This window comes from Sciurus vulgaris, assembly GCF_902686455.1.
Source record: "Sciurus vulgaris genome assembly, chromosome: 14".
Lineage (NCBI taxonomy): Eukaryota > Metazoa > Chordata > Mammalia > Rodentia > Sciuridae > Sciurus > Sciurus vulgaris.
In genome coordinates, this window is record NC_136475.1 from 46,389,302 (window position 1) to 46,406,331 (window position 17,030).

Consider the following 17,030-nt stretch of genomic DNA (forward strand, 5'->3'; position numbering starts at 1 on the left):
TTTAAGTTCCTTTCACCCACTCATGAAATTTAATTATGTAACGTTTTCAAAAGTGTTAGTGATCATGGAATATAATCTGTACTAGTACTCACATACTGTACCAAGATACATGTGCAAGGATGTTCATTACAGCACTCAATGTGGAAAAAACATAAATGTTCATCAATAGGATAACGGTTAAAATAAATTGTGATGTATGCATAGTTTGAACTACTATCACACAGCAGTTAAATGAAATGTAACCGAGAGATAACCCAGGCATGATGCTGAATTGAAAAGTCCAAGTTTCAGAATAACATGAGTAGTATTATTCCATACCCAAAACAAAACAAAAATAATACAAATCATTTGTGCCTAAAAGATATTTAAAAGGGTTCAAAACGAAGCCATTAAACATGGTTACCTCTAAGAAAATGGAGACTAGGAGAATGGCATTGAGAGGGACTTCTATTTCTTCTTATTTATGTACTGTTAGAAAACTTTTCTACATGAATATATTACTTTTATACTTGAAAAACAATATGAGAAGAAAGGGTTTACAAAAAAGTGTTAGGGAGTGCTGTAACTATAAAAGGGCAACATTCAAAATTTACCTTTGTAAGCTGAGTGGGATCAAATCGAAGAACCTTTTGGTTGCAGCAGGGATAAATTCCAGTGCCAATAGTGCTCAGTGAATTTGCTGCAGTAGAATAAACTACCGTTTCTGAGTGGTATTGACAATGTGAAAGTTCAATACAGAGAAAAGCCTGGATAAAAGATATATATAAAATCAATGATTATTCCCACAAAGAAATTATACATCTTGAAAACACTCTACTGAAAAACGTATTGTCTCATTTATATAAAATATACCAGAAAGGCAGATTTATAGATAAAGTAGATTAGTGATTGCCACAGGGAGTGGAAGCAAATAGGCACAATGGGCTCTTTCTGGGGTGATGGAAATGTACTATAATCAGTTTGTGGTGATTGCTGTATAACTGTAAATTTACCAAAAATCAGTGAATTATGTGCTTAGGATGAGTGAATTTTACAGCATCTCAGTAAAGTTATGAAAAAGCAAAACCACTTTACTCAAATTCTAATGAAGTAAACTGATTTTTTTTACTAAAAAAATTTCCAATGAAACATGAAATAAAAATTTGCTTCACTTTTTTATTCTTTGACACATATACACATATACATTTCTTGGTGGTACTGGGAATTGAACCCAGGGGTGCTTTCTCACATTCCCAGACATTTTTATTATTTTGAGTCAGGTTCTTGCTAATTGCTGACGCTGTCCTTGAACTTGTGATTCTCCTGCCTTAGCCTCCCGAGTCTCTGGGATTACAGGTGTGCACCACTGTACCTCGCTCCTTAATAATTGTTTTTATTTTTCTGTGACATATTTTTGAGGTAAATATTTAGCATCTGTATTAATGCAAATTGACTTTTTGAGTCATTACAAAAAGGAACTTATAAAGTTTAATTATAAATTAAATAATCAGATTTCAAATGCGTACATAAACTGGTAGAAATTTAAAGACAAAAACAAAATTAGCTGGCCATAGTGGTGCACACCTGTAATCCCAGCAGTTAGGGAGGCTGAGGCAGAAGGATCACAAGTTCAAGACTAGCCTCAGCAACTTACTGAGGCCCAAGCAACTTAGTGAGACCCTGTCTCAAAACTAAAAAAATTTCAAAAAGGGCTGGGGATGTGGCTCAATGGTTGAGAGCCCCTGAGTTCAATCCCCAGTATCAAAACAACAATCAAAAAACAAAAAAATTAACAAATTACCACCACCAAAAAAAAAAAAAAAAAAAATCAAATGAACCTGACAATATCAAGTGTTAGTGAGATATGGAGAAATGACAACTCTGATACATAGCTGGTAGGAATGCAAAAAGGCTGAAGAACTTTAGAAAACTGCTAGGTAAATGGTAAATTTACATTTACTGTAGAACCCTGTAATCCTCTTTCCAGGTAATTCATCAAGAAAAATAAAAACCTAAGTTCATAGGAAAACCTGTATGGAAATTTTCATAGCAGCTTTCTGCATAATGGTACTTACCTATAATCACTACAAATGTCCTTCGACTGGTGAATGGAATAACATATTGTGCTATATATATTCATACAATGATCACTACCTGGCAATAAAAAGGAACAAACCAATACATGCAGCAACAGGGATAAATTTCAATTTCATTTTGCTGAATGAAAGAAGTTATATTTGACTAGCTAAATACCGTATGAATTTATTTAGATGATATCCCAGAAACTTCAAAACTACAGACAGAAAACAGATCAGCAGTTCACAGTGACTGGAGTCACTTCTAAAAAAGGGCAAAAGGAAGCTTTTTAGAGTGATGGAAGTGTTCTGTGTTTTGTTGGCAGTAACAGTAACATTACTATATGTATTTACAAACTCAAAAATGGATGGATTTTACTATATGTAGAATATAATTCAGTAAACCTGATTTTAAAAATCATAGAAGGGGGGATGTGGCTCAATAGTAGAGCACTTGCCTAGTATTTGTGAAGCCCTGGGTTTGAACCCTAATACTGCAAAAATAAAATGAAATAAAATTCTGGGAACACAGAGAGCTCATGAAGTGAGAATTTATGTGGTTGAAAATCCTACTCTGATAGTCGGTAGTGATTTTCCTTCCCTCTATTGAAAATCATTACCCAAGTGAAAGAGGAGGAATTTCTAGGGGGAGGAAGACTTTAGGAATTTATAAGATTATATGTAGAAAACTTGATTTATACATAAGATTAATTAGGAATAAACTCTTCTAAAGATATATTTATTCTATAAAATATCTTTGAAATAGTAAGCTTTCTTGTGCTTTTATTATAGTCTTCATTGAACAGGGTTAGGGATATGGCTCAGTGGTATAGTGCTTGTCTAGCATGTCTGAGGTACTGAGCTGGATTTCCAGTGCCACAGACAAACAAACAAACAAAAACTCAAACCTTTTTGGGAATGCAATTGTTTTAACAAAAATAATTAAAAAATTAAAAACAAACCCCACACAATTTCTGTCTCTCTCTCTCTCTCTTTCTCACAGACACACACACACACACACACACACACACACACACACACACACACTCACTCACTCACTCACCAATAGCATCCTATCTGCAAAGGTGCTTCTGAATTTCCATAGAAATTGGTCAACATGGAAATAGTTTGGCTGAAAATAATTAAAGGCAGTAAGGATTCTTTTTTTTTTTTTTTTTTTTTTATACATTGAAGCAATGAATTTGGTCATTCCCTCCCCATTACTCCAATACTGGGGATTGAGCCCAGGGTCATTCTACCACTGAGCTACATCCCTACATCCCCAGATCTGTACTGAAATAGGGTATTGGCTAAGTTGCCAAGGCTGGCCTCAAACATTTTTGATCTTCCTGTCTCAGTCTCTGAAATCATTGGGATTATAGGAATACTGGCCACTTAAAACCTGATGCTTTTCTAAAAAAAAAAAAAAAGAAAGGAACTGATTATTTCATCAATAAAAATGAAAAAGAGGAAGAAAAAACATGGAAAGATAAATGAAGCCAGGTACAAGCAATGTTTAACAGCACCACTGCTTTTGCTACTAGTTTTTTTTTTAAACTGGGACTTTACCACTGAGCTACATTCCCAGCTCTTTTTATTTTTTATTTTGAGACAGGGTCTCACTAAGTTGCTTAGGGCCCTGCTCAATTGCTGAGGTTGGCCTTGAACTTGTGATACTCCTGTCTCAGCCTCCCAAATTGCTGGGATTAAAGGCATGTGCCACCACACCCATCTGCCAGTATTTCTTTAAAAGAAATGTTGGATATTGGGGCTGGGATTGTAGCTTAGTGGTAGAGCACTTGCCTAGCACGTGTGAGGCATTGGGTTCAATCCTCAGCACCATATAAAATAAATAAATTAATTAAATAAAGGTACTGTGTTCATCTACAACTAAAAATATTTTTAAAAAAGAAATTGTGGATATTGTCCAAACAATCCAAACTTAACAAGACTTGCTAATTAAAAAAAAAAAACAAAAAAAAAAACTCACCTGATAACATCTTGAACAAGTCAGCCAGTTGACTGTTCCCCACAAGCGCCAATATACATCTCTCCAAGATTTTAGTTCTTCAAAAAGACTATTCAAATACTCATGAACATCCCAAGTCTTATCTCTGGGGAAAGAGCCACAATTGTTATATTATTATAAGGTAAGCACTATAATCAATTTGTTCTAAAGAAATATTTTTAAATTTGTAGATATTTCCAGAATACTCCTTAGGTATGGTATGAACTACATGTAAAAGTAGATAAAATTTCATTTGGGAGTTTGATTATTCTGTGGACAACAGTAGATGGTATTGAAAGGTTGAATGTCAAATTATTTTGCTAAGCTAGAAAAAGTATTATTAATTAAATTGTATGAATAGGCCAACACTTGGGACTTAGGCATATGTTGTTAAATGGAATCTTTATTCTAACTGCATATGTTGTAGGAAATATTGTTAATAACTCGTGATTCCAAAAAATTGTCATTTGCAGGAAAATGAATAGAACTTGAGAACATTATGGCAAGTCAGTCAAATGTGGAAAGACAAGGGTCACATGTTTTTTCTCACATGTGGAAGTTAGAGAGAAAAGGATAACAAAAAGGGAGGGGATCTCATGAAAATAGAAGGGAGATTCCACAGAGCAGAGGAAGAGACCAGGGGGAGCAAGGATGGGAGGGAAAGGAAGATACTGGGGAATAAAATTAACCAAATTATATCATTCTATTATGTGCTTATTTGAATATATAACAACGAATTCCACAGTTATGTATAATTTTAATGCATCAATAAAAATAAAAGGCCATATTAATGTGTTGGTTCTTTACATTATTTTCAAATAGCATTTTCTTATAATTAAGCAATATAGCTATATACAACCAGGTCTTATTAATATACATTTTAAACAAATACAGCAAAAGCTTAAAACCCTGTTTGCTATGGTCATATGTAACTCAAGTTCTTTTTAAGTCTTTATTTTATTCTAATTTTTGCTAAATTTTTTTTTGCTTAGTTCAACAAGTACCAAAATGCCATCATGTGATTACAAATTGCAAAGGCATGTCTGTCTTAAAATGTTATTTAAAGACTATTTTTAAAATGTATGCATGGCCAAGTGTGGTGTTTCATCCCTGTAATCCCAGAGACTTCAGGAGACTGAGGGAGAAGGATTGCAAATTCAAGGACAGTTCCAGCAATTTAGTGAGATCCTGTCTCAAAATTAGGGGCTGGGATTGTGTCTCAATGGTAGAGCACTTGCCTAGCATGTGTGAAGCACTGGGTTTGATTCTCAGCACCACATACAAATAAATAAATAAAAATTCATCAACAACTAATAAAAATATTTTTTTAAAAAGGGCTATGGATGTAGATCAGCTGTAGAATGTCCCTGAGTTCTATCGCTAGTACAAAAAAAAAAGGAAAAATATGTATTGATGTATAAGTCTGTATCAACTGCAGACTTATAGAAAAGTGTTTTGAATACAACAAACATGGACATTGAAGTTATTATCAATTATTTTTTCACACACTATTATTAACAGTTATTACTATCAGAATGGAAGTAATTTTCAAAAGGTGAATCAAATCTCAGACAAAAAAGTATAAAATTCCAAATGCTTATAATAAGAACTAATGAAAATTCCCCAATTATTATACTGAAAGAAAAGGAAACATTTTAAAGTTGATTGTGCTATTAATACTAAGGTTAAATTAAGTGTTGCTCTGTATTTCTGTTTTAATGTTTAAGATATAAAATATAAGTTTTTTTTTTTAAATAAAAGGGCTATACATTTTTCTTTTCTTTCTTTCTTTCTTTTTTTTTTTTTTTTTTTGTGGTGCTGGGGATTGAACCCAGGACTTTGTGCATGCGAGGCAAGCACCAACTGAGCTATATCCCCAGCCCTACATTTTTAAAACAGGAAAAAAAAAAAAAAAAAGCAAGCAAAAAAGGAAATTAGTCATCCATAATGCTATCAAACATAACACCATAGTTAATATTTTAGTGAATGTTCGCAGTTTTATTTTCCCCTATTTTTGAAAATTTACCATTAATGACTCTCTATGTAAGTATGTATTTTTCTGCAACATTATTCTTGAAGGCTGAACATTAAGAATTGATTAGAGGTATTGGGAATGTAGCTCAGAGGTAGAGCAGTTTCCTAACTTGTGTAAGGCCCTGTGTTCCTTCTCCAGCATAGGAAAAAAAAAAAAAAAGAAAGAAAAGAAAGAATTGATATGTGTTTTATATAGCCACACTATAGTATGGATATATTTTATTTTGTTTAATAATTTGGGTGTTTCTTTTTTTTTTGGCTAGCTAAAATACTAAATATAACAACAAATGCCCTTATTACATGCTTGCACGAAGCCAGTATTAGATAAATTCCTAACAGTAGGATGTTGTCAAAGAATACATACACACTGTAAAGTTTGTGCTTTTCTGGAGATGGTATAGCAATTTACAACCCTCCCCCCAACTCAGAATGAGAACTTGTGTTAAACTTATAAAGGGCAATATGTATTATGCATTAATGAAATATATATTTAAAGAACACTGACTAAGTATGAAGAAAAAATAGATTATGGAAACTCTGATCTTAACAGTTTTTCTCATTCACCAAAATTCACTTGAAAGCAAAATATAACACTTATAAAGACAACTAAAATCTGTCAGTGAAATCATTTCAATGTCACTGACCAGAATATCTTTCAAGATTAATATACCATAATTTTTATCATTTTTAAGTTTGAAGACACTGTGTAATTTACCCAATAATAAAATGTAGATTTTACAATAACTTTGCTTTGTTTTCTAAATCAAAGTTGCATCACATGCAGAAAAGATGCTATCCTATTACTTCTGAAAGAAGTTATGCTTTCATAAAAACACTAAAAATTCACACAGGAAAGCTGTATTTTATCCTCATTGCACCTTATGTGAATATAGATAATATTTCCATGTTGATCCACATTAATTTTTCCAGGAATACAAGAAATTCTTCTTTCTGTTTCTTTTGTTAAAAGTTTCTTACACAAACAGCATCTATAACACAAAGGAGATTAAAAAATCATTGAAAAACTCAGTAAATTAATATAGCTATATTATATACCACACTAAAGGAAAAACATTACCTGTATAATGTTGCTGCATTACTCCGAGAATCTGGATTCAAGTACTCAGGATCAAACAGTCTCTCAATCTTCTTACAAAAAAGTTTACTATTAATAACAAATGATCAAAAAATTAATTATCTGTATTTACTTTATTAAAAATACTTTATAGTGAGAAAAATAAATGCTGATCTGTATATATATAAGATCAATAAATTCCTAGAGTTTATAATTCATTTTTTTTTACTTGTACAAGAATGTTCACGGCAGCTTTATTTGTAATTAGCACAAAGAATCGATAAGCAGCTGTGATAGAGGCATCTAGTGAACAGTAACGCAGCAGGGAAAAAGACACCACTACACTACTCACAACAGCATAACCCTCAAGTACATTTGCTGAGGGAGTAGAGCATTATAATACATTTTTAGTATTTTTTAAAAAATATTTCTAGTTGTATATGGACACAATACCCGTATTTAATTTATTTATTTTTATGTGGTGCTGAGGCTCGAACCCAGTGCTTCACACATGCTCTACCACTGAGCCACAACCCCAGCCCCATTTCTGGCATTCTAAGTAAACAAACCTAACAATGAGAACTGCTTGATCAAGAATCTATTTTCACCTGAAAATAAGACTGAAGGTAAATATGCACCTCTCCTGTCCTTTGTTATTAGAATATTCAAAATTAAAGATTTTGAGAATTCAACAATCCAAGTCTACCAATAACTAGGCATATAATCTTTAGCAACTTACTTTCACTGAACCTTTTTTCTTATCTATAAAATGTGGTTAATAATCCCAAATCCATAAGACTTTATAAAGGTTAAATGACAACATTTTTAAAGAGTGCCAGGCATAGTGTTAAGAATTAAATAAATGTTAATTACTTTATTATTATGCAAAATATAACTGAATTTGCAGTCTCCTAAGTGTCATGACTCTAAACCTATGTCCTGCCTGTCTCCATTTTCCCTCATGTAATGACTGCTGCGCTTAAAGGGCAAATATATATATAAGATTCTACTCCCATTTTTAAGTATTTACCTCTTGAGTAATTTTACTTTGTCTTATTCTCTTTAAGGACTGAATTCTTGGATAATCCTCTGCATTACCCTCTTCCTCTTTAAGGGATCATCCTGATCAGCACATAAACATAACTGCTCATCTCAAACTACTTTTCCCCTTTATACTAGAGCCCATCTTTTTTTAAAATTTCTTTTTGGATGTTGAGAGACCTTTATTTTTATTCATTTATTTATATGTGGTGCTGAGACTCGAACCTAGTGCCTCACACATGCTAGGCAAGCACTTTACCACTGAACCACAACCCCAGCCCCTAGAGCCTGTCTTAATAATTTTTAACATAATTCAGTACCACCATGTTTATATGTTTATTATACAAGATAATTACTAATTTTTATCATAAGCCAATGGCTCTTAAAACAAAATATATTTCTAAATATTTTCTAAAAATAGAATTTCACTAAAATTAAATAGACATATTTCATAGAGCAGGAACATTGGATTTAAAATTAAAGTTAAAAATTCACCTCCTGAACTTATCTTTTTTGTCTTTTAAATCATCAACTTCATTGTGTGTGAATAGATCAGCTATACGTGTAAGAAGATTTGCATTAATACAGTTCATGTTGCATGGGGTAGCTACTATGGCATTCATGTTTTTGTGGCAATACTGAATACATTGTTCAACCTGGAAAACACAGAATAGAAAATGAATATTGAAAATAATAGAACAAATGATAATGTCATACTTTTCAAACTTAAAATTCGTTAAAAGTCTAATCCATGTATTGCTATTTACTAACTGGGTTTTGCCTATTTGGTTTAATCTACCCTGTTCCCACATGATCCAGCAGGTTTAATTTGTAAACACACAGACAAATCTAGCAAAATTATTTTCAACCTTTTCTATTTCAAACAATAATGCACTTTTTATGGTTGTGGCAGGTATAAACCTTAATTCTGTACCTTTGAGTGTACATTCAAGTGACTTCCTATAGTTAAACTTAGTTATAATTGTAAGCCTTCATTTCTTGGAGTAGTAGAAACAAAATTTCAGTCACTTAAGGGCATTCTCACTTTTGTTGGATTTGCTCTCTGACTTCCTCACCCTCTCTTCAACCTGAAGTGCATTTATTTACTTTTAGTAAAAACAGAGTAGTAACTTTTATGAAATATTTTACTAATAGCATAAGAATTGTCTTTTAGGGTATATATTTCAAAACTCAGTGTAAGAACTTCTTTAGTCTTCACTTTTTTTCTGAAGAACGTACCTGAATTAAGTCCTACCATTTGATTAAATGGGGAGACACTAAGGAGTAGAAAGAACACTGTAACTAATAAAATCAGTAAAACTCCAATCAAATAAACTTCCCTTCTGCCAAGAGAGCAAAGGAGTATTCTTCCCTGTATAGTTTTACAGGAGCTAAAACCAAATATTTATTTAAGTATTAACCACAAAATATGAACCACAAAACCATAAAATCATTTGAAAGATACAGAAATGTACTAACCGAAAGAAGAAAAGCAAATATATTTAACATTAGAGCAAAATATATAAGTACATATATAGTATTTTTACCTTTCATCAGCTACTCTTAAGCAATAGTCATGAGCTTCTGTGATACAAGAAATTACAGCATTTAATAGCTGGATATTGTTCTTCATTCACTTTCATAAGTGAAGAACACATAAGCAAAACATGATATTACTCAAATAGCAAAACAAATATATTCCAATTAAGTTCCATTTAATTTGGTGGTAGGGCAAACAAACCCTTTTTGGGGTAAAGTTAATTCTGTTTACTTTCATCTAATACAACAGTGAGCTATCCTTGAGGATTAACTGCTTGTGTTATAGGCATAACACATAAATACCTAGTAGTCTTAACCCTTTCCCAACAGAATGAAGTACCTCTGAACATGTACAATTTATTTTAATGAAATTACACTCTTGAATTAACAGCTATTTTAGTAAGAGGTCCTAAACTTTTCCAGACATTTGAATGGGTGGGGGTGAGGGGAAAGCCTAAGTAAACAGAAGAGCTTGGATTTTTTAAAATTAATACTTACTAATGAATCCATTTTCAAAAATTCTGAGGAAATAAGAATTGAAATGACATTTCCTGGCTCTAAAGAAAAAGAAAAGAAAAAAAATTAAAATTTCCTTTAGATTTGTATCTCAGTCTCCTCAGATCAGGCTCCTTCTCACCTTAAAAGAAGATGTTACCTTAGTAAGAACAATTTAATATAATCTTAATCAAAGGGCTTAAATATATAAAAGAAAGAAAATTTAATGTTAATAATTATAGTATAGAGAAAATGTATAGTAATTTTTGCCCTGGAATTAGATTCACATTAAGTACAAAGACTCCAGCTAAAGATATGACATAAGCAAAAGTCAGAGTGAGAAAATATTTAAAATGACTAATGAGAGCATTTAGTATTTGTGAAGCTATTTTAAAAAGAAGTTCAGTGCTTGTTATAAACAAATATTTAACTTAAAAAGATTCTAAAAGCTAATAAAAAATTTACTACTCCAGAAGTGCTCAAGTTACTTCCTAAAGGCATACTAAGTGAGCCTTCAGGCATACAGATAGGGAAATGGCGATACTGCCTGATACAATTTCAATAAACCTGCCATCCCCCATGAAGTATATTTAAGAAGAAAAACTGATTTTCTACCATTCTAATACAATAATAATCCTTCTAAATTCTTTGTGCTAGAAAACGTTCTTGTATTAGGCAAGAGTTAAAATAAATATCCCAAACTTTTATTAAATAAGAAGTCTGATTAAATTCTCAAATGGAAATGGTGAAAAGAGGAAGAAGTTGGTGAAAAAGCTCCTCAGGAAATTATAATGTACACCACTCCAGTTAAGAACCAGTGGTTGGATTATTAGAGATTTAAGTAATAATTATTACTCAATTAAATAATTATTATCAAATAATAATTATTACTTATTTCCTGATTATTAGAATAAAGATTGCTTTTATAAAAATTTACATTTATAGCCACTGACTAAAGGTCAAATATAATAGAAGGACTAATTTTCCATTATTTCTTCACATAAGTAAATATGCTGGATTAAACTATTTTTTTGTACTGGGGATTGAACCCAGAGGTGCTTAACCACTGACCCACATCACCAGTCCCTTTTTTTTTTTTTTTTTTTGCGGTACTGGGGATTGAACTCAGGGCCTTGTGCTTGCAAGGCAAGCACTCTACCAGCTGAGCTATCTCCCCAGCCCTCATCAGTCCTTTTTAATATTTTATTTAGAGGCAGGATCTTGCTGAGTTGCTCAGGGCCTTACTAAGTTGCTGAGGCTGGCTTTGAACTTTCGATCTTCTTTTTTTTGCGGTGCTGGGGATTGAACCCAGGGCCTTGTGCTTACAAAGCAAGCACTCTACCAACTAAGCTATATCCCCAGCCCCAGAATTTTCGATCTTCTTGCCTCGGCCTCCAGAGCTGCTGGGATTATAGGTGTTCGCCATCATGCCAGGCTCAAACAGTATTTTTTTCATTTACATATTTTGGGTTTTATTTCACACATACATACATAAATACATAGCTGGATACTCTAGAATCTCTGGACTCTGGCTGAAGATCCTGATTTAGCAATCTTGTAATTTTTATTTAAGGACTACTAGAAATGTTTTCCATTAATTTAGTTGCTACAATTATAAACTTTTTCAGAAAATTTTATACTGTCAGTATAGATTTATTTTCTTTTTTAAAAATTTTTATTTTTAGTTGTAGATGGATAAAATATCTTTATTTTTTAAATTTATTTTTATGTGGTGCTAAGGATCGAACCCAGTGCCTCACACATGCTAGGCAAGCCCCAGCCCCAGCCCTAGATTTATTTTCTAACAAGAGTTTTAAAATATTTTGATACTGCTGTAAATAGCAATTCTAGTACACAGAAATACTTTATTAAACTGCAAGTTTAAGACTTCCTACACAAGTTTATGCCCATTAAAGATCACTTGTTATTTTTGTTATCATTTAGAACACTGGGTCTCAAATTTTCTCAGTACCCCTTTATGATCTCAAAAACAGAATATTAAAGAACTTTGGTTTATGTGGGTTATATTCATCAATATTTACCACATCAGAAACTATGAAAACAGGAAATTTTAACAAATTTATTCATTTAAAAATAGCAGTACTAAACCTATTGCATATTAACATATTTTTGTGAAAGATAACTATACTTTTCAAAATAAAAAATACTAGTGAGATGAATTGCATTGTTTGACATTTTGCAAATCTCTTCAATGTATAACTTACTAGAAGACAACTAGATTTCATATTGTGTTTCTACATTCAGTTTGTGGGTAGCCTTCTTTGATGTCACACCAAAACTTTGCCAGTGGCATTTTCTTATGGGTTATCTGCAATGGAATCTGAAACCACATCAATGAACTTTTTCTGCTCTTTTAAACAATTTATCTAGTACTTTGATTGGATCATAAACCCATGAGTGATTTTTTAAAAAAATCTTGTATTAATCGCTTAGAAAATATTAGCTAACTGGTGAGACATTTCCCTATACAATATATATTTTAAAAAATCACATTCATTAGTATGACCACCAATCAAATCCCTTGAAAAAAGTCTTTAAATATTGAGAAGCTGTCAAGTACAAAGAAGCAGATAAGCCTTCCCAAATTCTAATTCTCAACTTGAAAGCTTGGATTTTATCACTGACAACAAATACTGCTGGATGTTTTCCTTTAATTAACTAATTTTCAAGAAAATATCTGCCAAATACCTAAGTCTAATTATTTGTCAGTAGCTTTCTCAAGTAAAAATGGTTTTCTGCTTTTAAAAAGCAGTTAGTTTAGCTCATACCTAAATTGCACAAGCATTTTTCTTAAAGACAGCCATCACATATTGGTATGCAGAACATTCCTTTTCTATCACACAGAGTGTATTTTGGTAGCACTGGGGATTGAGCCCAGGGCCTTGTGCACTCTATGCAAGCACTCTTACCACTGAGCCACATGCTAATCCTTTTTATTTTTTGAGACTGGGTCTTGTTAAATTGCCCAGGTTGGCCTCAAACTTTCAATACTCCTGCCTCAGCCTCCTGAGCAGCTAAGATATAATAGGTGTGCATCACTGTGCCCAGCTACACAGAATATTAAAGAAGGTGTATATGAAGAGATTTGTTAAGATCAATAATTTTTACTGCTTCATCAAGGACATTCTTTTTTTTTTCTTTTTCTTTTTCTTTTTTCCCTTAACTATGAGTGTATGGTGTTAAAAACAATGACTACTGCAGTTTGGTGCCTCTACCTTGATTTGGCCTAAAGCTCCAATGGTTTTGCTCATCATTGCTTTTGCACCATCTGAGTAAACCCTATCACACACACACACACACACAAAAGATAAATAACATCTTGGTGTTATTATGTGAACTGGTTGACCTTGTGGACCCTCTGAAAGGATCTCCAGGACCTCAAATGTCCACAAATCATGTTAAGAACTGCTGACCTAGAGACCTATTAATTTGCCATAAATTTACTATAGTTTAACTAAATTTCTAAAAAAGGTGAGGTATCAGTTTACCAAAAGGCTGCTACTAATAAAAGCATAAATACTAATATTCAAAATATTTTCTACATTTCACTACCAGGTGACACACAAATTTCACTATTAAAATAAACAACAGATTGTCTTTTACCTAAAGTAGGCATCTCACAATCTTTATTCTCCTTAGTGTTCCTTTTAACATATTTTATCAACCAGTTGAAAATATGAACGTCACAATGAACTGAAATGTCCACCTCTTCCCAGCGCTGGGCATCCATAGATAAATATTCAGCAAAGTACTTCATTTCTGATATCAAAAGATCTCGTGGGCAAATAAAATCTTCTTTCAAGTTTTTTCCTTCATCACATACATGGATCACCATGTTTGGCCTTCATAAAAAATGTTACACAGAAATGAAATTATTAGAATTTTAGAAGAGGATCCAAGAATATTGACATTGAGTGGAGGTGAGAAACAGGATTTTTTTGAAGACTATGACCACAAATTAGTTTTTTAGTGTTTTGACAATTCAGAATTTTTCAAAAATGTCTTGTTACATTTGCATCAGGTTATGAGTAATTTTAGTAAGCTACTGATTTAATAAAATAAAAATATTGTCACTAAGGGACTAATAATTTATGTGGCTTTAAATTTTATTTCAAGTTATATATCACATAACAAAGTTTATAAAAATAATACCAATTCCCAAAGAAAAATTAAGCAATATATTTTAATTATTGTGAGGAACTTAAAAGAGTACTTTTACAAGATTATGGTTATGCAAAGTAAATAATGATTAAATATTAAAATTTTCATACTTTTGTAAAAGGAAAAATTGCTAAAAGTATTCACTGAAGAATCAAATTAAAAATTACCATGGCTTACCTAGTTATTTTTAACAGCAAGAAAGTGTGCTTCTAGGCATTCATGAAATGTAAATTAATAAATGAAGTTAATAGGATTCTTAAGACTAGAGTGTATTTACATATTTAAAATAATTTAGTAAGCTTAGATAAAGCATCAGAATGTTTACTTCAATAATTATATATGCTTTTAATTTACTTTCTTTGAAAATCATACCACTTAAAAAAAAAAAAATCAGTGTGATCCAAATCTGCCTTCATGTCATTACAAAGAGAACAGAATAAATAGGAAGAAAACACTGTACTACAACATGAACCTACTGTGTTTAATTGAATTTCACAAATTTGGATATAAAAAAAAAGCACATTGTATGTGAAAGTGGGCTAGCTATCAGAAAAAGGATTATAATCAATGCTCTATCAGTCATAAGAATTTTAAAAAATAGCTCTTTCAAAGAATTATGGTCAAAATATAAACAGATAATAATTGTTAAAATTAAACATAAAATTTCTGTGGCTTTTTGTACCACAATATAAAATATTAGATAATTCCAGTATAAAAAGGTACCTGGCAATTTTTTGTACTATACAAAGAAACTTAGTAACTTAAAAAAAATCTATGCGGTGTTGTGGCTCAGTGGTAGAGTGCTTGCCTCGCATGCATGAGGCACTGGGCTTGATCCTCAGCATCATACTGTCCACCTACAACTAAAGAATATATATTTTAAAAAATATATATGAATAAACCAATAATCACTGAACTAGAAAGTTTTTTAAAAATTGTGGTAAAATATACATACCATACACCATTTTATCCACTTCTAGGTGTTTAGTACATTCACACTTGTATTATCATCACCACCGACTTTTAAAATTTCTTAAAAAAAGTTGAATTTAATGATACATGAATTATGTACTAATGAAGCTGTTATTAAAAATCCATCAAAACTAAAAGTGCACAGGGCTGGGGCTGTAGCTCAGTGGTAGAGCGACTGCCTCGCATGTGTGAGGCACTGGGTTTGATACTCAGCAACATATAAAAATAAGTAAATAAAGATATTAAAAAACCCACTAAGGTGCATGAAAGAACTTTCAAGGATGATGAAAATGTTCTGTATCGTGATTTAGAATAGTTTATGGTATATGTATTTGTCAAAACTCAACGTAAACATTTACAATACATGCAGTTTATTGTATACAAAACATACAGAACAATATAAAATATCAAAACTTGCAATACATTGAAAAACAGTCTAATATTAAATGTTTATGTAATGAATAATTATAGTCAAATAGTTCTAAAATATACATCTAATTTCTTTAAATAAAGTTGGAGAACTAACGGCATTGAGATTTTTCTTTGGATATTAAAATTTAATTTCCAAAGTTTTATGTTAACAGAAGTTACTTGTAATTTTACAGATAAGAAAATGACTTTTTAAAGAAGGAAAATTATAGTTTAATTTATAAATAACAGGAACAAACCATGTTTAGGTATTAAGCAATTGTTTATAACTCAACATGTGAACTAAGCTGATTTCAACTGTTTTAGCAATTGCGTAGTGTGAAATTTCTGAATTATGGTAACTGATGCATATTATCACTAATCATGTTTTATAATTTAAAGTTGATATTAATATTAAATCTTAGCTAGCAAATAACCAGCCTCCTACCCTTCAGATTCTTCAGTCTTTCCTCCACCATTACGAGTAGTACAATTTTCACTTTCTGAAGAACAATTCCTTGTGGAAGCTATACTATGTCTTCCTTAAATACAGAAACAGACACATACAAAAGAAAAGGGTGGGGGGTTAGCGTTTCTAGCTGAGAATGGATTTTTACTTACTGAATGGTAATACTGTAAATGCATGGTTTCCAAGGCTAGTTAAAGATGGTATTTTCCAGGTGGCATTTTTCATGATAATATTAATATTTTTAAAGGCATACGAAAGAAATGGTACCAAAAAAAGGGTCACAAAATTGCTAAAAAAGGTCACAAAATTACCATGAGGATTTAAAAAAATACTGATGTGATATGTACAAATAGGGGTCAAATGGCTCAAAGCCAACAGCATAGTTTTCTCTTTAAATGTTTATATCAATACTCTGACTACTGCTATTGAGAGTAACTCAGTACACTCAGAGGATTTCTAATACTAGCTATTTCCAGAAAACACCTCTTCTACCTTACCACTGTATCATTTGACTCTCCTGTTAACTGCAGTAAAAAGTAGATGTAAAAAAAGATTATGTGAGAGACAAGTAAGATCTCTTGGTAGGAAAAAAACAGAAGTAAAACTTATATGTCAAATTTATTTAAAATAAAGTAAAAGTATATTCATAGCAAATAATAAATAATGTATGAAATAACTAGCCCAATACACTGGAGTAGAAAATTTTGATATAGTTAAGATTTTATTTTGGAAATAGTGTTTGACCTAAATAGT

At 31.7% G+C, this 17,030-nt stretch overlaps 1 protein-coding gene across 7 annotated transcripts in view; it reads right to left on the reverse strand.

Moving 5' to 3' along the window:
* Window positions 1-17,030, reverse strand: part of SANBR (SANT and BTB domain regulator of CSR) — a 72,727-nt gene that overhangs the window by 22,036 nt on the left and 33,661 nt on the right. For 5 of the 7 annotated variants that reach the window (XM_079109704.1, XM_079109703.1, XM_079109707.1 and 2 more), the window contains exons 4-11: window positions 16,257-16,350; window positions 13,871-14,109; window positions 10,250-10,308; window positions 8,708-8,868; window positions 7,175-7,261; window positions 6,975-7,085; window positions 4,045-4,168; window positions 594-746 (exon numbers count right to left, since the gene is read on the reverse strand). In XM_079109704.1, coding sequence (XP_078965830.1) covers window positions 594-746; window positions 4,045-4,168; window positions 6,975-7,085; window positions 7,175-7,261; window positions 8,708-8,868; window positions 10,250-10,308; window positions 13,871-14,109; window positions 16,257-16,350 — 1,028 coding nt within the window. Of the gene's footprint in view, window positions 1-593; window positions 747-4,044; window positions 4,169-6,974; window positions 7,086-7,174; window positions 7,262-8,707; window positions 8,869-10,249; window positions 10,309-13,870; window positions 14,110-14,605; window positions 14,638-16,256; window positions 16,351-17,030 lie in introns of those variants that run through there. The other 2 variants (XM_079109709.1, XM_079109708.1) reach the window with 2 other exon arrangements.